The sequence below is a fragment of the Alligator sinensis genome, unplaced genomic scaffold (genome assembly GCF_000455745.1).
Source record: "Alligator sinensis unplaced genomic scaffold, ASM45574v1 scaffold636_1, whole genome shotgun sequence".
Classification (NCBI taxonomy): domain Eukaryota; kingdom Metazoa; phylum Chordata; order Crocodylia; family Alligatoridae; genus Alligator; species Alligator sinensis.
Window position 1 is genome coordinate 31,654 of NW_005843430.1, and position 23,208 is coordinate 54,861.

Here is a 23,208-nt window from a genome sequence, read left to right on the forward strand (position 1 = left end):
GGTGATGCTACGTAGGTCCTGGTAGGAGAAAGTCTCTGAGTTTTGAATGTTCTATGGGTATGGAGAGACACTATGGGAATGTGCATATAGAGAAGCTCCAAAGGAGAGGAAACAGTTCCTGTCAGGTCATCATTATTTCTCATTACCCATCAAAGAATGGAGAAGCAGAAGGAAACTATTAGGCCTGTGCAAAGCAGCAAGTATTTGCTTCAGATTTGGATTCAGCTGATTCAGAGGAACAGTGATTTGATTTGGTGATGCGAATCACTGTCCCGGTTTGATTCGGTCAATTCAGATTTGAAGATTTGGTGCCAATTCAGAGATTCAGCCATAGACTATAATGGGGAATCACTAAAATACCCATAATGTTGTCATTTATTTGCAGATTCAGATGAAAACAGCAGGGGTAGTAGCCCCTTCTGAGGGCATGAAGCCTACCAAGTTTCAAGGAGATAGGTGCAGGGGTTTCTGTGAAAGTGGACCTCAAACTCAAAAGCAAAACTCGTGTCACTTGTGTGTGTTAAGGCAGAGTGGGATGAAAACAGCAGGGATGGTAGCCCCTCATGCAGGCATGAGGCCTGCCAGGTTTCAGGCAGAGTGGTGCAGGGGTTTCCATGAAAGTGCACCTCAAGTTTCTGAAAGCAAATAAAAAAAGCATATGGGGCAGAGTGAGGAGAGTGGCACTCACTCCGCCTGCATGTGGAGCTTGGGGAACCCCAGCCGTGGGAGGTTCACCTTCAGGAACACCAGCTGCTCCACCAAACCAGGAATCAAGGAGGTGCAGTGGGGTGTTTGCTACAAGCCTTCTGACTCTCCAAATCTCTCCAAAGCAATTCAGAGGCTTCTGATTCAATTCAGACCTTTTAATGGATTTCTTGATTCGATTTGGATCGGCTGCCAAATCTCCTCTGAATCAAAATGGCTACTGAAGCTTCACACAGCCCTAGAAACTATACAGAAATATAGAAATCCTGACAAGCAAAAATATTTTTTCTAGACTTCAGCAAGAGATTCAGTAAAAGTCAAATTTCATAGAAAGAAAGGAGGATAAAACAGAAGTCTGACTTAGGTCAGATATTTTCTCAGACTAACCCAAGTCACCCCTAGATATTGATGAGTGCTGTATAGGGGGCCAGAGAGAATGCAGCCCCTGGCAAAGCTGGAACTTGAGTCACATGGGAGCCTGTTTCTTTGTCTATAAAATGCAGTTCTGTTACTTAATTACTTCTGTTTGGAAAAGGATTTTGGTTCAGGGTTTCCATTCTCATCCCAACAATCACATGAAAGGTCACTTAATCTTCACTATCCCTGACAATTTGCTGCACTTGAAAATGAGCTTGGAAATATTCTAACAGGCTGCAATCAGATCTTAGTTTAGAAATGAAAAGTTAGGAGTAGAAGGGCAAGAGTGGAGTCTCCCCAGTGGTCTGTGTTGGGCCTGGTTTTATTCAATATTTGTATAAATGACACGGAAAAGAGATGCACAGTGAAATCATAAATTTTGCATAGGATAGTAACTTACTTAATACAGTCAAAATCCAAAATATGGGTAAGGAGTTGCAGGCAAAAGTGAAGTTCATCAGCCACTGCATTACCCACTCAACAAAACTGAGTGAGTGGGCAATGAAGTGGCTGATGAACTTCAATATAGACAAGTGCAGTGATGTACACAAGGAAAAATAACCTGAACTATATATATACAATGCTGAGTTCTGAACTAGTTGTTATGACTCAGAAATAAGACCACAGAGTAATTGTAGATATTTCTCCATGTGCATTGGCTCTATGTGCGGCAGTGATAGAAAAAGCCAATAAAAAAGTTGGGCATCATTAAAAAGAGAACTGAAAACAAAGCAAAGAACATTATGTGACTGCATAAATCCATGGTGCACCCATTTCTGAAATACTATATGTAGTTTTGGTTTCTACATGTTAGAAAGGCTGTAATGGAAATGGAAAAGGTACACAAAGGGCAATAAAGATGATGAGAGGTATACAATAGTTGCTGTACTAGGAGAACATGAAAAAGCTCTCTTGAAAACTCTTCAGTTTTGAAACTCTTCTGCTGACTGCTCAGTGATTGCTGATTGTTGAGGAATTGCTGATTGCTGAGTGATTGCTGAGTGATTGCTGCCTGGCCCTGACAGAAGCTCTAACAAGGGAGATGAGTCAGCCCAGGCCCAGAAGGGTATAAAAGAAGACTACCCAGGTGACCAAGGAGATTGTGACCAGGAAACCAGTGAACAGGGACTGCAAATGGGAAGCAGTTTGCAGGCCAGTTCCTAGGCCAGTTCATGGGTAGTAGCATAGCCTATTACCATGTGATGGTGGGGACGCGTCATGCCCCATGACTTGCCGCCTCGGCCCCAACTAGTGCTCCCTTCCCTTGTACCACTGATGCCTTCACCCGAACAGAACCCATGGTTCTGGCCTCTACCCAGACGGAGCCCCTGACTCTGGGCTGTGGGGGTTGCCTGGCATGGCTGCCAGCAACTGGGAATGGGAGCAAGGTCACTTCCACCTGTGGTGCATGCTCCTTAGTGAGGTTTCATAGTTTTATAGTTGGTAGGGTCTGAAGGGACCTGAGCAGATCATCAAGTCCGCCCCCCTGCCATGACAGGAAAGAGTACTGGGGTCAAACGACCCCAGCAAGGTGTTCATCTAGCCTCCTCTTAAAGACCCCCAGGGTAGAAGCCTAGCCACCCTGACAGTGAAGTAATGCCACCTGATGTAAGTAGCACCTCCAGTGAAGTAGCGCCTCCTGAAGTAGCACCTCCTGAGGTCCCTGGAGTCCCAGGTGAATGAGCTTCAGGCCCAAGTAGGCAGACTTTGTGCCCATGGTTCTGGCCTCTACCCAGATGGAGCCCCTGACTCGGCTGTGGGGTTTGCCTGGCATGGCTGCTAGCAACTGGGAATGGGAGCAAGGTCACCTCCACCTGTAGTGTATGCTCCTTAGTGAGGTCCCTGGAGTCCCAGGTGAATGAGCTCCAGGCCCACGTAGGCAGACTTTGTTCCATCAGGGCCCACAAGAAGGAGATTGATGACTACTACAGTCAGCCTCTCATCCTGAAGAATGCAGAGAAAAGAGCACAGATGCCCGATTATGTGAAGATGGACAACAGACTAGCTGACCTGCTCCACTGGGCTTTAAACTAAGCTTGCCAAGGGACAGGGGGACTACCACCACTGCTGGCCCGCTGAGCAACACTTGCAAAGCCAGCAGGCCAAGGTGCTTACGGGGGCCCACCGCTGCCCCAGCCCTGGAACAACTGGTAGGCAAGGCAAGGGCCCCCAAGGGGACACTTGCCTGCCTGTACACAAATGCCAGGAGCTTGGGGAATAAACAAGAGAAACTTGTCCTCCTGCTTAACGCAAATAATTATGATGTCATAGGGATAACGGAGACCTGGTGGGACTCCACCCATGACTGGACCACAGGTATATACCCTGTACAGGTAAGATCGAGTAGATAAAAGGGACAGGGGTATAGCTCTCTATGTCAAGGAGAGCTACGTGTCCCTGCTAGCTGACACTGGCGACCAGGTTGGACATCTGGAGACCCTCTGGGTTAAAATCTGTGGGGAACATGGCACAGGGGACACAATGGTGGGAGTCTACTACAGACCTCCCACCCAAAGTCAAGAGCTTGACCAGGAGTTCGCCAAGGAATTGGCTGAGGCCGCATGCTCCAGGTCCATGGTTGTCATGGGAGACTTCAAGTACCCAGACATCTCGTGGGAAGAGCACTCAGCTAAATCTGAGTGGTTGCAAAGCTTCCTCTTGTGCACGGATGACCTCTATCTGACACAAGAGGTCTACGGGCCAATGAGAGGTAAAGCGCTGCTCAACCTGGTACTGGCAACTGGGGATGAACTAGTTGGTGATCTAACAATCACTGGGAAGATGGGTGACAGTGACCACGAGCTGATCACCTTCACCATCTGCCGTAAAGCTAGCAAGACAGTCAGCAATACAGAAGTCCTCAACTTCAGGAAAGCTGTCTTTGACAAGCTCAGGAGGCTTGTCAGTGAGGCCCTAAGGGACCATGACCCAAAGGGCAGGGGAGTTCAGGAAGAGTGGTTGCTCCTCAAGGGAGCGATTCTTGATACACAAGTTAATGCCATTCCATCTCGGAGGAAAGGTAGCAAAAGGGTACAGCAGCCCACTTGGCTCTCCAGGGAACTAGCGGACCTCCTGCAGCTAAAAAGAAAGACCTACAAAGAATGGAGGACTGCAATGTTCTGGTCCTGCAGGGAGCGAACAAGGAAAGCCAAGGCTGCGACTGAACTCCAACTACCTACAAGTATCAAGGATGATAAAAAGTCCTTTTTTAGATACATGGGGAGCCAGAGGAAAAGCAAGGGCAACGTTGGACCCCGCTAAACTAGAAGGGAGAACTGACAACCGACGCCATGGAAAAAGCCAACCTACTAAATGGGTACTTTGCGTCGGTTTTTCATCAGTCCCATGGGTTGCTCCTGCCCATTACGGGATAGCGAGGCCCGGGTAAGGGAGATTCCTTGCCCCCCATCAATGCTGACCTCATGAAGGAACACCTTGAGAGACTGGACACCTTCAAGTCAGCTGGCCCTGATGGTTTACACCCCAGGGTACTCAAGGAGCTGGCTAGCATCATAGCTCAGCCCCTGGCATGGATCTTAGAGAGTTCAGGCCAATGTGGTGCCTATCTTCAAGAAAGGGAGGAAAGTGGATCCAGCAAACTTCAGGCCCATCAGCCTGACCTCTATCCTGGGGAAGGTCTTAGAAAAAATCATCAAAGAGGCCATCTGCAATGAACTGGCCAATGACAACATCCTGAGGGATAGCCAGCATTGGTTTGTTGCAGGTAGGTCTTGCTTGACCAATCTCATTTCCGTTTACGACCAGGTGACCTGTCACCTGGATAAGGGAGAGGAGATTGATGTTGTATATCTTGACTTAAAAAAAGCCTTTGATCTGGTATCCCATGATCTCCTCTTGGCAAAACTGGCCAACTGCGGCCTCAGATCCACCACGATCCACTGGCTAGGGAATTGGCTCCGTGGTAGGACCCAGAGGGTGGTGGTTGATGAAAGTCAATTGTCGTGGTGCGCTGTGACCAGTGGGGTCCCTCAAGGCTCTGTCTTTGGGCCTATATTTTTCATCCTCTTCATTAATGATATAGACATTGGAGTCAGAAGCAGACTGGCCAAGTTCACCAATGATACCAAACTCTGGGGTAAAGCATCCACACCTGAGGACAGGAGGGTGATCCAGGCTGACCTTGACAGGCTCAGGAAATGGGTGGACAAGAACCTGATGGTGTTTAGCAATGAAAAAATGCAAGGTTCTCCACCTTGGGAAGAAAAACCTACAGCATCCTTATAAGCTCGGCAGTGCTACGCTGGCTAGCACTACAGATGAAAGGGACTTGGGGGTCATGATTGATCACAGATGAACATGAGCCTTCAATATGATGCTGCAGCTAGTAAAGTGAGCAAAACACTGGCTTGCATCCATAGATACTTCTCAAGCAAATCCCGGGACGTCATTCTTCCATTGTACTCAGCCTTGGTGAGGCCGCAGCTGGAGTACTGCATCCAGTTTTAGTCTCCACAATTCAAAAAGGATGTGGAGAAGCTTGAGAGAGTGCAGAGAAGAGCCACTCGCATGATCAGAGGTCAGGAAAACAGACCTTATGATGGCAGGCTGAGAGCTATGGGACTACCTGATGGCCACCTATAAGTTTATCAGGGGTGTTCACCAGGTTCTGGGGGAACGATTGTTCACCAGAGTCGCCCAAGGGATGACAAGGTTGAATGGTTAAAAACTCTTGCAAGATGGTTTCAGGCTGGACGTAAGGAAGACTTTCTTTACTGTCTGAGCCCCCAAGGTCTGGAATAGCTTGCCATCAGAGGTGGGTCAAGCACCTACTCTGAACACCTTCAAGAAAAAATTGGATGTTTATCTTGCTGGGATCCTGTGATCACAGCTGACTTCCTGCCCCTGGGGCAGGGGGCTGGATTTGATGATCTTCTGAGGTCCCTTCCAGCCCTAATGTCTGTGTGAAATCTGTGTGAACAGGAAGATCAACCAGGAGCTGCACCTGGGGGATGCTTGGAAGATGGTTGCCTTGTGTCCCAAGACGCACAGTAACAGGGCCACTCCTCCATTGGAACTGAGCAACAGGTATGCATCTCTCACACCACCAGCAGAAACATTAGCAGAAGCACTGGCTCTGGATGAGGAGAGGCAGCTACCTGCCACCCCTAAGAAGAGACACAGGATGGTCATGGGGGGAGAGTCCCTTCTGAGAGGGACAGAAGGAGTGATCTGCCATACTGACCCCCAGCCCATGAGGTCTGCTGCCTCCCAGGGGCCCATATCCAGGATGTGGCAGAGAAGATTCCTAAATGCATCTGGCCCTCTCATCACTATCCCATGTTCCTCATCCATGTGGGCATGAATGACACGGCTCAGAGCAAACCTGGCCAGGTCATGAGTGACTATGGGGCTCTGGGGACTGGGCTCAGAGGGTTGAAGGCACAAGTAGTTTTCTTCTCAATTCTTCTGGTTACAGGTCACGGGCACAGGAGGGAGAGACGTATTGAAGAAGTCAATAGAAGACTGCGGTGTTGGTGCTATCACAAAGTCTTTGGTTTCTTTGATCACTGTCCACACTTCAGAGAGAGAGGCAGCAGTTTGTGGGGGAGGGATGGCTTCCACCTCATTCCAATGGGAAAGAAGTTCTTCTAGGACAGAATGGCTGACCTGATTGACAGGGCTTTAAACTAAGATTGCTGGGGGATGGGTGGACAATCACCAGTGCAAGCCTTGGAAGTGCAAGCCTTGGAAGTGACAACCACAGAATCAGCAGGTCAGGTAACACAAGGGAACTCACTCCTACCCCAGCCCAAAGACAGGACTCTTCTAAGAGGACAGGGAAACCCAAGGCTTCTTTTGGCAGGCGTAGCTGCCTGTACACAAATGCCAGGATCATGGGGAACAAACAGGAGGAACTGGCCCTTCTGCTAAGTCAAAATGAATATGATCTCATAGGGACAATAGAGACCTGGTGGGATTCCACCTATGACTGGACCATAGAACACAGGTATTGTTGGCTATACCTTGTATAGGAGGGGTCATGGCAATTCAGGCCGACCTGGCTCACAAGGTGGGCAGATCAAAACCTGATGACATTCAATATGGAGAAATGAAAGGTGCTTCACCCTGGGAGAAAAACCCCACATCATATTTATAGGTTTGGCAGTGCTACATTCACTAGCACCATGACTGAAACAGACCTGGGGGTCATGATTGACCACAAGATGAACATGAACCACCAATGTGATGCTGCAGCTGGCAAAGCAAATAAAACTCTGGCTTGCATCTACTGATGCATCTCAAACAAGACCCAAGAAGTCATCCTCCTGCTTTACTCAGCCTTGGGCCCCAACACTGTAGAAAGAATGTGGAGAAGCTTGAGAGAGTCCAGAGGAGAGCCACGTGCACGATTAGAGGTCAAGAGAACATGCCTTATGAGGAGAGACTGAGAGGCATGGGATTCTTCAGCTTGGAGAAGCAAAGGCTCAGGGGTGACTTATAGGTGGCAGCCTATAAATATATAAGGGGTGTGCATCAGGAACTAGGAGAACATCTGTTCACCAGGGCACCCCAAGGGAAGACAAGGTCTAATGGTCACAAACTGCTGGAAGACCGTTTTAGACTGGACATAAGGAAAAACTTCTTTACTGTCTGAGTCTCCAGAGTCTGGAATAGACTCCCTCCAGAAGTAGTGCAAACACCTACTCTGGATACCTTTAAGAAATGCTTGGATGCTTATCTTGGTGGGGTAAGATTGATCCCAGCTGACTTCCTGCCCCTTGTGAGGGGGCTGGACCCGATGATCTCACAGGGTTCCTTCCAGCCCTAATGTCTATGAAATCTATGAAATTTATTAAAAGAGAAGGCTCAGGGGGAATATGATAGAAATGTATAACACCATGAAGGGTATGAATAAAGTAAATAGGGAACTGTTATTTATGAAGTTCCAGAAAACAAGAACTAGGGGCTCCCACTGAGGCAGTTTACAGCAAACAAAAGAAAGTACTTTTTTACACAGTTGGTGCATCTACACGTACTATTAAGGCAATGCGATAAAGTCCAGAGCAGTTTGTGCCTGGAACTGGCAGCTCTGCTGAGGCAGAGCTGCCCTGGACTGGCAGGGGATACAGGCTCTGACCTCAGGTGGCAAAGGGGTTGGCAGGAGCTAGGGGTCTGGCCCCCAACTGCCTTAGCTGACCAGATGCAATTTGTGCCTGGTGGGCACCATCCACACAAGCATTTGACAGCAGTTAATTACTCTGCCATCAGACAGCACCATTGCTGACAGTAGTATCTTATGATGGAGTTAATTAATTTACTGTGTGCTTATACCAGCACATATGATGCTTTATTATGGAGCTAATTAGTCAACTCTGTAGTAAAGCACATGTGTAGATGTGCCCAGTGGCCGGATCTACATCAGACACTGACTGCGCAGCCATTACTTGTATAAACAAGTGCTAACAAGATGCTAACTGTGCACTAGCTCGTGACCACTGCACAGTAGTGTCACATCATGCTTCCTGCCATGCAATGACTGCGTGCATGACTACTGCATGACTGCGCAGTAGTCATGGGCTACTGTGCAGTCAGTGTCTCATGTAGACGTCTCCAGTGTGTAGTTAAGTTGCGAAAATTGTTACCACAAGAGGTTATAGAGGCAGATGGTATGACCAGCTGAAAAAAAGGTTAGACAAATTAATGGAGAATAGGACCCTTGGAAGCTGTAAAAGAGATCAGTCAGGGATGTATCCTTTAACATTCTTAAACCTATGATAGTTGATGCCATGGATGGATGACAGGGGATGTGTCACTCTACATACTCTAGATGGGTCCTGTTAATGTGGTCTCCCTCTTGAGCATCTACTATTGCCATTGTTGTACCTAGATGGACCATTGTTGGGCTAGATGGACCATTGGTCTGACCAAGTTTGGCACTAATGATTTTATGCACGTTTAAGTAACAAGGGTTCATCTCAGCTAGTACCAATAAACTGTATTTTCATATACACTTTGTATTCATCCATCAAGTTTAACTGAGAAAATATAAATATTTATTTACATTATCAGTTTATTAACTAGCAATTGCAAAATATATTTTATATTATGTTAATACATATCAGCATGTTTGTGTTGTAATACTATAAATACTAGCAAAAGTCATTATCTTGCATACAAAAATGGCATGTGCTATCCCCTCTACAGTGGACTCTATTGTCCCATGTATTAATATGCATTTTCCCCTAAAAAGCATAATAATGGAAAATAAATGAAATTATTGCAATAGAATTTGCCCAAAATCAATCAAACTTCTGTTAAAACTCTCCCCTCACAGTTTAATCCTTTTGAGGGGTGTCTTATATACTGGAAAACACAGTATTAAAAATTGCTATTGGCTCTATTATATGTATTCAACTAAAAAATCAGCTCCACTTTATTTAGAAGTATTATCAAAATATTTAAGTAGAAATAGACAAAATCCTTAATTAAGAAGTATTTATTAAAAGCACAGTATATATAGCATACAATATATTTAATTATTTTAATGTTTTATCTTGCAACCTGCAAGTGAATAGTCCTTTCTATGTGAGTAAGATTTGAAGGACTGATTCTTACAAAAACCTTTGGAATATTTAATTAATAGTAAAAAAACCATTTTATTCATATTTTAATGTCTTTAGATGTTGTGGTCTCTCCGTCTGTAGATTGCATTTGTTCAACCCTTTGTAGAATCAGTTTAATATTCTATGGAAAAGAAAAGGAAAAGGCAGTTAGAAAAATGGGTCAGATAAGTTAGGTCACAATCTGATGCAACTTAAAACTGCTGTAAATTAATCAGTAATCATCCTTGCCTTTCCAGGAACTTAAACTACAATGAAGGGACAGAAGGTTTATGAATATAACCTGCATTTTTATGGGGATTCATTCATATAATTCCCTCTTTCCATTTATTAAACAAAATACTAAATGGTTTAAATTGAGGATACTGGCACTGTCATTAGAGCTTAATATAGGGCTCAGTGGAATATTTAATAAAAAGCAAGCACAAAAACCATTTATACAACACATATAATGCCAGTACAATACAAAGTTCATAATATTGGGCATGTTTACATGTGCATTTGATCTGAGATCAGTTTGCTTGCAAGTAAACTACTTGCGAGTAAACACTCCTGGGTAGGCGTCTACATGTGCAGGGATGTGGCAGCAGATTTGCTGCTCTTAGCAGCAAACTGCTGTCACTTCCTGTGGTCCTGCAATGAGCCCCAGCTGCCACCAGGGGGGAGATCGAGCCTCCAGCTGCAGCTGCCAGCATCCAGCAGCCATCTTGAAAAGCTAGCTTTACTCCCTGCTCCCTGGTCAGCCACTTCCCTGGCCAGGAGCAGTGTGCACGGTGCAGCAGCAGCACATGGCAGCTCTCTCCTTGCCACCTCTGCCTCCCTGCACTATGGCTAGGGTTGCCATCATAGAGGACATTCTGGTTTTCTGCTACCCTGTCCTCTATTGATACGAAACCCGATGGCTTTATGTCCTCATTTTTCTCTTCAATATTTTTCTTCAAGAGAAAAATAGAGTTTTGTTTGGTTTCATATCAATTGAGGACAGAGGACAACTGGAATGTCCTCTATGATGGCCACCCTAACTATGGCTGCTTCAGCCCCTGCTAGTGATGACCAGCACCCTGTGCTCCTGCTGGCTCTGCTGGCCTGCTGTGCTGACCACCGGCTGGCCCACAACTGTCTGAGCCTCCCAGGTCCCCCACGCGCAGCAACTGCCTGCCTGACCGCAGCACACTGTCCTAGGGCCACTGCCACCATGCAGCTGCCTGGACCCCATCCAGCTGCCTGGACTCCAGCAGGGACACTAACAACAGGCTGCTGGACACCGCCGCTGGGGCCGCCCTTGCCTTCCTGGACCTCAAGTCCTGCCACTTCTGGGCCCACTAGGTGGTAGTGTCAGCAAGGACTCGTGGCTGCATGTTCTTCAGCAGATTTGGGCTAATGAGCAGTGGCTGGAGGCATTCTGGATGACCAGGGTCACCTTCTAGGAATTCCTGGGGCAGCTCTAGCCACACTTGGAGGGGCAGGACACCAACATGGGGTTGCCTCACCACACAGACACCTGGTGGCCCTTGCCTTGCTCAAGCTGGCCATGCCCCCCAGCCTCCATTATGTGGGCCATCTCTTTGGGGTGGGCAAAGCCACTAATTGAGAAGACCATCCTGCAGGTGTGTGGTACCCTCCGGGACGTGCTGAGGTACATGGTGCTCTTGGTGCATGCTCCCCTGGCAGTGGTGGTGGGGTTCCGTGCCCTGGGCTTCCTCTTGTGCATCAGGGCCCTGGATGGGACCCACATCCCCATCACCTGCCCACCCCATAGTGACTGCCCCTACTATAAGCAGAGGGGCTTTCACTCAGTTGTGCTCCAGACCATCATTGACCACCACAGCACCTTCACAAATTTGAGTGCCAGCTGGGTGGGCAGTGCCCACAACACCTACGTTTCTCAACTTGACCCTGCTAGCCCTGGTACAGAGTGACTGCTTCACACTGCTGTGGTGGTCCTGCCACTCCTCATCAGGGACCCCACCTACCTGCTCCTGCCCTGCTCATATGACTCTACACTGGCCAGCTGGATTCCCACCAGGCCAACTTTAACCAGTGCTTGGGCCAGACCTGTGCCCCAGTGGAGTGCACCTTCAGCTGCCTCAAGGGACGCTGGCACACTCTCACTGCCTGCCACAGGTTCACCGAGGACAACCTCCCCCAGGTTATTGTTACAGCCTGTATGCTGCATAATGTCTGTGAGGCCCACAGGGAGCTCTTTTGTGAGGCCTGGGAAGAGGAGGTATGGCAGATGGAGGATGCCTGGCCCAGGGCACTGGGCACGAGAGGCACTGGCTGACCATCTCCTCCTATACTCCCTGCTGTAGCCCACCTGGACAGCCACTCATAGACCACCCCCCCTCCGCACACACCCCCCCATCCCCATCCCCACGCTCATTGCAGACATATCTCAGAAGAACAAGTTTTTATTCCCCTCACATCAGACCCCCACTTCCTCCTCAAGAAACAGAGCTCTCCTCTCTCCTCTCCACCAACAGAGCCCCTCCACCACCCACCCCACCCACCAACAATGAAACACCTTCTTCCTTGTGCAAAGTATTTAGAATGTGGTTGTGTGTTGTCCAAGGGTGGGGGGGGGGCAATGGGGTGTGCCTAGGGGGCAGAGCACATGGACAGGAGGCCAGTATCCTGGATGCACATACCACAGTGCGTCTGGTGGGTAGGGGCTTGCCTAGGAGTGACAGCAGCCACTGGCTGTGCCTTGTGGCTGGGGCTGAGGCTGCGAAGCTGTTGTGGCAGGCACTGGTCCAGGTTCCCTGAGCTGCTGGTGCTGGCTGCAGGCAAGGAACTCAGCAAAATGGGCTGCTGGCACCCAAGGGTCCCCCCCTGCACTGACACATCAGCATGGGTTCCAGGCCAGGGCTTGGACAGGCTGCCCATGCTGCTGTACACAGCACAGCTATGGCCTGGATCCCAGGGCATGAGGATCTCTGTCAGTTGCCACATAAAGGGCAATGACTTTTGGGCACTTCCCCACCAACAATTGTGGTCAGTGATGGTGACCCACAGTGCCCACAAGGCCTTGAACTTTATATGGCACTACTGTGCCAACTGGTTGTGCCTGTGCTCCTACATCTGGCCTGATAGCCCCTTACAGATATGGATGCCAGAGCTCCTGCCCTGCGCGAACTGGCACTACACCTCCATCTTGCCCCACAGTATCACAAGTTCACCAGTGTCCTCCTGTGACCAGTTGGGGCCCCAGGTAATGGGTATGGACATGGGCAAGAGTGAGAGCATTGGAGCTCCTGTGCCGGCTCTCTGGGCCTCCGTGCAGCTGTCCCTGTGCTAGAAGTGTCCAGTGCAGGGGCACGGTGTGAGACTGACAGCCACGCAGTGAGGCAATGCTCCAGGTCACCTGCAGGCTCCAGGCAGGTTGCTGGGGGTGGGCTGCAAGCAGCTGGAGTGGCCAAGAGCTGCCTGCAGCTGTGCCTGGGTGCTGACAGGCCTAGCAGGAGCCTGGAGGAGCCTGCAGGCCTGGACAGTGCGGGCTTGGCAGCTGCCTGGCACCACAGTGCCAGGTAGCAGTGCCAGGTTGCAGGCAGGCTGGTACAGATAGCTTACAGCCTGCCTGGGAGGACACAGGGGCTTGGAGTGGCCTCAGGCTCCCTATATGTGTGCCCCAGGGCTCAAAATACCTGCAAGCTTTGAAAGGCCTGAGGCTAGGACTGCCATAGAGCCGGCCCAGTCCTGGGGCAGGAGAGGTTCCCAGCCCCAGAAGCTTGGGGCTAGCCTCAGGGTGGCTTCCCAGTGGTAGGGCTGCTGGCTACACGTGTGTTACTATGCAGTAAAACTACTCGCAAGTAAATTTGCTGCTTGCATTTGCAGGCAGCAAATTTACTCACAAGTAGCATAATTTTCTGTGCAGTAAGTGTGTGCAAATGTAGAAGCATGTAATTACTGCGCAGTAAACTATGCTACTGCGCAGTAAAGTGTCTTGTGTAGACATGCCCACTATAAAATAATACATTGGACCAAATGGTTATGAATCAATGCATGTAAGACTAATGGATGTTTCTTTACTTTAGGTATGACATATACATATCAAGCAATAAAGCAATATTTTTTTAAATATGGAATTAAACAGATTATTTCCAAGATAGTGGTATATGTGTGGTTCTTCAAGCATATGACAAGGATATGTCAAAGTATGATGTCAGCACATGAATTTTAAATAACAAAAATCAAGAACCTTCAGATTTAACCCAATTTTCTTACCTATGGTTGGGAAAGTCCTCAAAGCAGGACATATTTATACTGTAGTATTTGGACAAGAATATGGAACATGGCAATCAATTCAGAATCTTTCTATCTGCTGTTTCTAATTCTGATACTTGCTCTTCATGAGAAGTGCATGCTTTTTATTTTTATTGTCTTAATTAACCATGACAAAGAAAAAAAAGAATTCCAACTTGATACCCTTGATGGACTTTGTCTGGAATAAAGGTATGAATGAACACCCTATGTTTCTTATTTATCTACCTAACTGGGTTTTTAAAGCACTACAATAAAGAAAGTGGTATTCTTACGCTAATTTCAATGGAAGTTTTAAGTTTTGAGTACCTTTGAATACTTCTGATGAGCTAACCCAGTTCAGTGCAGGGGTGGGCAAAATACGGCCTGTGGGCCGGATCCAATCTGCCAAGGGATTCTATTCGACGCACAGCACGTCCATCGGCCCCACCCGGCCCAGGCACAGGGGGCAGCCTGGACCATGGCACATGCGGCTGGTCCTGCCACCCTCAGGCACAAAGGTGCTGCTTGGTGCAAAGCGGAGCCCACCCTATCCGTGTGTGTGGCTCTCGGGCATGCCAAGACCTGTGGTCTGTAGAGCTGTGGTGTGGTGCAGCAGTGAGGTGGGGGCAGCATGGCAGCCAGACTATGCTTCCTGGCAGCCCCGGGGGGAGTAGATCCTTCTGGCTGCTGCTGCCAGTGTCTCTACTGTTGCTGCCAGACCTGGCACCACTGCCCCACACTTACTGCTGGCAGCGCCAGACAGGATGGACAAGAGGGGTCTCCATGAAGGGAGTGCTTGGCTGGGCAGATGGGATGGGGCCACAGACAGGTAAGGAGCAATGTCCAGGAGCAGAACAGGCCCTCTACAGCAGATCAAAACTTCTTAAGTGCCCCTTCAGCCCAAATAATTGCCTACCTCTGGTTAAGCAGGTTCATGCATATTTGTTTCTTCTTTTCCAAGAGGGGAGACATATAAATGTATTAATGTTTTTCTTCTACTCTCCTCTCTCTTCCTGTTCATTTCTCAGTAACTAAACTATGAACTCATTAAAGAAAGGGCTATCTCTTACTCTGTATTTGTAGAGGTTCTCACATAATTGGACAGTGTTCCTGTTTGTATCATCTTAATGCTACAATGTTAGAAGTGAAATAATACCATGGAAAAGTTTTGTCAGAGAGTAAATTCTTGTACTTCAACCTAAACGTGATCATTTGTGAGATTAGCCAACCTCCTTTACAAGTTTGTTCCACAACCACAACCCTTTGCCTATGAGAGATTGTTCCTGAAACTCAGCAGCATTGTCAACACATCCTACATATATAAATATTCAGTCCGTTTTGAAAATTAATTAATTTTTTTTCTCAAGCAGGTTCTGCCTCAGTAAATGCTGTTTCTCTCTCAGATCTTTGAGGCTACATTTTCACTGTATTCAACAGGTAACAGCCTGGAATTTAATTCTCAATTCAGCAAACACTTAGGCATGTGCTTAACTTTAACATGTTTCAGGGGTGTACTTGGTAGCCATGTTGGTCTGAGACAAACAGACATACAAAAAGCAAGAACTCTTGGTTCCAAAATGATACTTTTTATTAGACCAACTAGAAAATCACAAGAAAATTGTCCTTTTTTGCAAACTTTCGGGATCAAAGTCCCTTCGTCAGGCTCTGGGAAAAGTATATATGGTACAAGATGGTAAAAAGGTCCCATTGGTAGGAAATAAACTTCATTTTTGCACAGAGGGAGCTGAAGATGGAAGGCTGTCCCTCTGGGGCCATGAGAGTGTCTTTGTGAGCTGTGCTGAACTTTGTGCAAAAAAAAAGCTCCCTCTGTGCAAAAATAAAGTTTATCTCCTACCTATGGGGACTTTTTACCATCTTGCACCATCTATACCAGGGGTAGGCAACATTTTTTGACCGGAGCGCGGAAAAAACCACAATGTCTATCTTGGATGGTGCTGGAGTGCCGACATGCTGGAGCCCGGAGCAGCTGTTTGCAACCTCCTGGCTGCAGCCGGCCCACAGAGCCCAGTCTGCTTGCAGCAGGGCTTGCAGCCTCCCAGCTTCCTGCTGGGAGCAGCCTGGGCTCTGTGGCTGGCAGCAGCTGCTTAGAGCCTGGACTGGCAGGGGGGTGCCAAGCAAAATGGCCTTGTGTGCCATGCTCAGCATGTGTGCTGGGGGTTGCTGACCCGTGATCTATACTTTTCCCAGAGCCCAACAAAGGGAATTTGATCCCGAAAACTTGCAGAAAAGGACAATTTTCTTGTAATTTTTCAGTTGGTCTAATAAAAGGTATCATTTTGGAACCAAGAGTTCTCATTTTTTATATAACTTTAACGTGTCATTTGAGTTGGCAGGTATGACTCAGAACACACAATACCAATTTCTTGAGAAAGAAGGTTTCTTTTTAATAAATCAAACATTAGACTAAAACACTTTGAAGAAATAGAGGCAAAGATAAGGAATAAGAAAAACTGTAACAATGTTTTGAGTAGTATATACCTACATCCAGACAGTATGCAATTATATTTTTGTGCCACGTTTTGTACTTATAATACATAGAGTACCTTATTAATCTTATTAGTCTGACACTTTAATGAGATAAGACACAAATTATTTAATTTCCATAATATTAGTAGTTCTACCAAATGAACGGTTAATTAAAATATGTATTTTTGTTTAACTATAAACACAAGTAGCATTTTGTTGGTTTTATCATGAAAGTCAGTGATTACTTATTATGTTTTACTATAACCAGTAAAAATAAATGAAAAATATTTTCCAGATTATAGAATATAACCAAAGATTTGATAAAATAAATAAGATAATGTACAAATACTTCTTTCAGACCTACTTTATTTTGTCTAAATTTTTCAAGTTTGGCTTTTTCTTTTGTTAGGTAGACAATTGCCCTGAACTGTTGAAATTTCATTTACTTTTAAAAAGAGCAGCATTGAAAAGAATAAAGGAAAAGCAGTAAAAGGAAAAAGATTAAATGTATTGACCTTTTGTTTTAGAAGTTAGTGTTAACACATTAGGCTTAACTGGAAAAGTTCTTCAGATTTAGAGAGAGGCATCTTCAGTACATTGAGTCAGAAAAAGAAGCTTCATTTCCGGCTATATAAAAGTGAAATGTTAGCAAATGGAACCTTGAGCAAGTTCATTATCAGTACTTATCACCACCACATGAAGCAGATACTGATATCTGTTAATTGTAGTCTCCTGACATGCTAGAATGTGCATTTCATTACTTGAATTTTTTACATTCCAATATACTGTGTATAATGTATAGATGTAAAAAAAATTTCAAAAAATGGTATTTATCTTAATGGAATAAATGCTATGCAGAGGGGCATGTCTGATGTGTTCAGCATGGGAACTGGGAATTTTATATACTAGACAATACTGCACTAATATATCTTAAATAGCCTTGTAAAAATAATAATAATAATAATATAATAATAATATTTTATTATTAAAAACTCCAGTTTTTTCAAGTCGCTTAAATATTCTTCTTTCCTTTGTATATATACAGATAAAATAATAATAATAATTATTATTATACATATATTATGTAATTATTATTATTAAATATATGTAATTATTATTATTATTTTATCTGTACATATACAAAGGAAAGCAAAACCTTTAAATGACTTGAAAAAAACTGGAGAAGTAATATTCTCCTAAGATTTACAAAAAGTAAATCCTTTAACAGGTACAATACACAAAATGTTTTCCTTCAATTTCAGACAAACATATTTCTTCATCTGGTTCTTTCATCTGAACAAATGTTTGCTTGATTAGAAATGCAAGAAACATACTATTTAGTCATGTATGTTGCCTTTATGTCCTTGATGAAGCAGATAACACTGAGACCACATATAGGTAGCATTTTAATAAAATTTACTTAAAGGCCCTTTTAGGCACCAAGTTAAATTTACCTTTCCTTGTCTACTGGAACATACAACATACCACATGAAAAAGGTTTCACAAGTTTCAGAAGTATCATACGAATTATCTAGGAGTAGACAGTGATTCAGCAATGCTTTTTCTGCCCGTAGTATTAGGTAATTTCTTTAATACATGCTCTGGGCCCCTCTCGCAGTTCTTACCAAGTAAAAACTCTCCCTATGTATTGATGCAGTATACTCCTCCATTATTAATTGTCAACTGTTAATTCTGTGACAAGGATGGAAAAAATATACTGGAAAACTACCAAATGAGATAGTAATTAACATACTCTACATATTGTTCTCACTAACAATGAGCAAAGTATTGTACTGGAAATACTGAATATTCTAAACATTATGGAGGTAAAAAGAAATTAAAAGATTTATTATTGACTGTTGAAGTTAAAGACTTAATTTTAGCTTGTTTTGTGATTATATTACATTGAAAATGCATTCAGTGAAAATATTCGAATTTACTTAAATTAACACACAGAGTCACATGCAAAGAAGAGTGTGTATTTCAGGCACATATGCATGTATGCAAGTACACATGTGTGCTTCCGTGTGCATAATGATGAAAGACAGCCCTGAAGAATGATGTTTTCTGTTAAACCAGAAGTGTGTCAGTAGTGACAGAGAGAGACGCAAGTTTACCCCACAGTTCTATTGTGGACAGAAGAGACGAGGTAAAACAGATAGTATAATCTTCACACCCTTATTGCTGAGGCTAATAAAAACAGCACCAGCAAAAGTGGTTGCTTTTGATGTCATCGCTGGTCGTCTAGTACTGGATTATGAAAACAAACTCATTTAAAATAGATCAGCAAACATCACATCAGAGCCTGTTTACCTTTTGTTCAAAGGTGACAAGGATAGATTTAGACTGATGATCATAAAGTGAAAACTGTTTAATTCATGACCAAGAGAAACTACTTTATCTACACATAACCAAATACTTTTCAGCACCCTGTTATATTCCCCACTGTTTACGATAACAGTAGTAGAAACATTTTAACCTTAGAAACCACACCCAAGCTTTGCTATACTTATCTTGCAAAAAATCTCAAAATAACAGCACTGTGGTTCAACATCATTTTTATAGAGATTTTTATATTCACTTAAGAATTTTTGGGAAAATCTTTCATATTCAAAATACTATATTATTAATTTTGTTGTTTTCGAAAAGAAAAATTTCCCTAGCTAGAACATGAAGCTCTTCGAACAGATTGTCAGAATAAACTGTGTTCCTGGAAGTGCATGCGTTTTTGACACTGAGGTTAGAATTCTATGGAAAAAAATACTGGCCAGTAAGGCCACAAGTATGTTTCTTTATGACAATGCAAACTTCATGAAAATGGTACTAGCTCTTCCCAATTAAATCAGAAAGTGGAGATTATGCACAGAGAACATGGTTTCATACTTTTAAGAGCAGTTACTGACTATAAACTTGCTTTCTTTATGGGTGTAATTTTGCTTTCTTTATCTACAGTCAGGACAGATGCCCATATTTAAGAGACTACTTAGCTGGAAACTGCCTGTAAAGGCAAAAGTTAAAGGATAATAGTCAAAGATAGATGGTCTGCATCAGTTCTGACTGCTAAAACAAGAGATATATGCATTATCTTTAACTGCAAGATGAAGAGATAAATGTATTTAACTGAGCACTAGACTGCTTGACATATTTTTAATAGTAAAAGTTTTTCTTAGATATACTTTGGAAGCTGCTTTCGACTAGGGAATGAGTTCTAATGACCTGAGCTACTGTGCAGGTTGGCATACCAAATCTGATCTTCTGAGGCAGGGCTGTCCAACTGGTGGCCCATGGACTTCAGTTGCAGCCTCAGGGCTTCTACCTGGCTGCCGCTCTCCCTATTGCTCTGGCTGCAGCAACAGCTAGTCTCCAGACTCCCCTCCCTCCTTTGGCTTTCACTGCCTGCCCTTGCCCCAGGGGGCAGGGAACTGCAGTATGTGGCATAGAATGGCTGGGGGAGCTGAGGGCAAGTCTGGGGCCACAAAGAAGTGCAGTGCAGCAGAGAGAGGCATGGCACAGTGATGAGGGTTGAAGAGGGCCGGTGCAGGTGGGCAGTGCAACAGCATTGGGAAGGCACGAGTTGGTGGTGCAGCAGGATGGGGGGTATCCATGTGACATGCAGTCTGGGTAAACTGTCTCTTGCCCTGGTGTGGCCCTTGGACATGCAACGCCCAATGGTGTGGCCAAAGGGGTGTTCTGTTCAGCTTCCCACTGCTTAGAACCTGGACAGCTCTGTTATTAGGTAAATTTTGGAGATTATGTCCCCACACACTGATCCTATATGTCACAATCTAGGTGTCTTGTATATGTAAGTTTGGTTATATTTAGATAATAGTTAAATTCTAAACTTTAAGCTATATCTTGCAGCTTTTCTGAGAAATGAGTGAGGGTTAGTTAAGACTACTGGAGGTTAACTTTTTGGTAAGATCAGAATCAGAAATTATACTGATCAGGGGTTTACTGTGCTTAATAGATGCTCAGCTCTATGATACCCTTGAACTACTATGTCCTGCCTCTTAATATTTATCTTTGCATGGATATTTCAACACTGGGGAAAAGATGGTCTCTCAAACAGAAATATCCTCTTACCAGTGATATGTGACAATTGACAGGGCACAACTGAAGATCTGCTGATGACTTGCTTTGTAATACTTAGGTATACTTTACATTTCTTTTGGTAGAGAGCTGACAGTTTTCGGTTTTCGGGTTTGTTTGTTTTTTGAAATTATGGCTGCAAATGCTCCAAAAGTAGGACATCAATAAAGAGGCTTAAATTTGTCAGGGGATCTTGATACTTCTTATTTTCCCTCATTGAGAAAATTAGCCTAAATGCAGGTATCAGATGTGGGTCTTAAGCTGGTTCTAGGAGACCTTTGTAGCTCAGCTGCAAGATTTTGAGTAATCAATAGATCTCTCCCTGTCTCTCCATAATTCCATGTCCGCAGCTTCTACTTTATACCCACATAATTTCTCAAATTCTAGGAATCATACAATCATGAATTTGAAGGGCCCTTAAAGGTCATCTGGTCCAACACCCTGTAAGAAATGCCAGAATGCTACTCCTAAACTATTCCTATCAAACGTTTATCCAGCCCCGTCTTCAAAATGTCCAGGTTATAAACAGATTGTGGCAGCGAGATACCCCCATAGGCTCCCAAAGGGGGGGAAGTCCCCTCGGGTCCCAAGCCACACAAGCAGCCTCCCCCCACACTGGGGAAACTCACCTGCAGGGGCACAGCCAGAGCCAGAGCATGAGCCAGCATTACACTGGCTGATTAATTAGCTGTTCCCCGGGCAGAGAAAAGCCGGATCAATCGCAGCAGCCAGAACAGCTGCCACGGGACGATTTAAAAGCCCCTCCGGGACCTGAGGGGAGGGGAGTGAGGGAGCGCGCCGGTGTGGAGCACGCCAGGTGCGCTGAGGCTCTTGTGGGAGCAGGAGCAGTGCAGCCCGCTTGGTGCTGGCATCCAGAGCAGGGGAGCTGAGCCCCTGTAGTAGGCTGGGAGAGGAGGCAGTCCCACACCCCTTTCCTCTCCAGCGATCTAATTTTTTTCTGGCAAAGAACAAAGTAGAGGTGTCCTGTCCAGAGGCAGCGAGGAGTACGTCAGCCTACGGAAGCCCAGCTGATCAGCATCTGAGGCGGAGACGCTAGCCGTCGGGACAGCTAGGCTAGCCCACCAGGACCCACACCGACGCTGGTCCCCCGGCAAAAAGGGGTCTACTGAGCACAATCGAACCACGCATGTGGCATCCATCTGGTTGGCGAGTGGACGGGGTGTAGGGGAGGCGGAGCCCCACGGAACATCACAACCAGACAGTGAGTACTACCGTCCCCAGGGTCCCACCAGAAAGAAGATCTCCACTGAACCCCTCCCTTTCATTCAAAGACGCCAAGTCATGGCAGGCGAGTTGAGGGGAGGGGTCCCGCACCAGACAGAAAGTACGTCACCCGATGCAAACCCCACCTAAGACACCTTTTATCACACAGATGTCGGGTTTATCCCTCAGCTCATTGTTCTGGGCTTTGACTATGCAACAGACATGGGACAGCCATTTAGCCATGCAGCTTGAATGATAATTAACTTGAATTAGGCATGATTGCCCTGGCAAAAAGTGTTATCCCAGTACTTCACAGGTATTTAAACCGGGATCCCAGTCAAGAAGAAAACAACTCCGCTGAAAGACTTAAATAGAAATGTCATCACTGATAACAAAAACAACTCGAGCATTGAATCAAACACTATGGAATTATGTTCTCCAGTGAGACTGAAATCAAACATGCAGGGCGTGAAGGATTACCACAGTTTGAAGTTATGATGGATTTGGGTAACAGACCTCCATTAGAAGATTTGCAGAATTGATTCCTGGGAACAAGGCATTTGGCAACAATTGCTTGCCTGATGAAATCTACAAATGTGCCAATGACAAATTACTTCAAAAGCTCAATGAAGTTATATTGCTCTGCTGGAAAGAGAAAGCAGTACTGCAAAATTTCAAAGATGTTCATTTTGTATAATTATACAAAAACAAGGGGGATAGAAGCAACGTGACAACTATACAGGTATCTCCCTGTTGAACATTGTCAGAAAAGTTGTCATTTGCATTATGCTCCATAGGCTGCAATCTCTGGATGAAAGAATCTATCCTGAAAATGTATGTGGTTTTTGCTCAGGATGTTTCAACATTGATATGATAGCTTCAGTCAAGCAACTACAAGAAAAGCATAGAGAAAAATGAATACCCCTGTACATAGGGGTGTAGGTTGTAGCCGTGTTGGTCTAAGGACACAGGCAGACAAGGTTCTTTGGGTAAATCTTATATCTTTTATTAGACCAACTAAATAGTTGGAATTTATTTTCTTAGCAAGCTTTCAGGTTTAAAAACCCTTTGTCTGGCTGTAGTTGGTGTGTGCACTTCCTGGATGGAATGAATAGTAAAGAAGCCAGAGGCTGGGGTGGTGTGCATGCAAGAAAACCAGTCAGTGAAGATGTAAATTGAGGAGTCAATGGGTGAGAGACAGGATTGGGGATGAATGTAGCAGGTAAATAGTGGAGAGGTACCTGGGGAGTCAGATATCAGGCAGGTTATAATGTGTCATAAATTCAATGAATATGTCATATTACATGAATATCTCAGTCAATTAATATGCCATAAATCTAATAAATCATAAAACTTCATTTCATCAACCTCCTGGATACAAAAAATTATGGACTAAATTTAGACATTGGATTTATAACACATTATAACCTGCCTGACATCTGACTCCCCAGGTACCTCTCCA

At 45.1% G+C, this 23,208-nt stretch overlaps 1 protein-coding gene across 1 annotated transcript in view; it reads right to left on the minus strand.

The window, feature by feature from the left end:
- Window positions 1-9,595: 9,595 nt before the first annotated feature.
- The window catches only part of LOC102384260 (sperm flagellar protein 2-like), a 45,100-nt gene continuing 31,487 nt past the window's right edge, over window positions 9,596-23,208 (minus strand). The window contains exon 6 of the mRNA XM_025195207.1: window positions 9,596-9,828. Coding sequence (XP_025050992.1) covers window positions 9,745-9,828 — 84 coding nt within the window. The 3' untranslated portion in view covers window positions 9,596-9,744. The remainder of the gene's footprint in view (window positions 9,829-23,208) is intronic.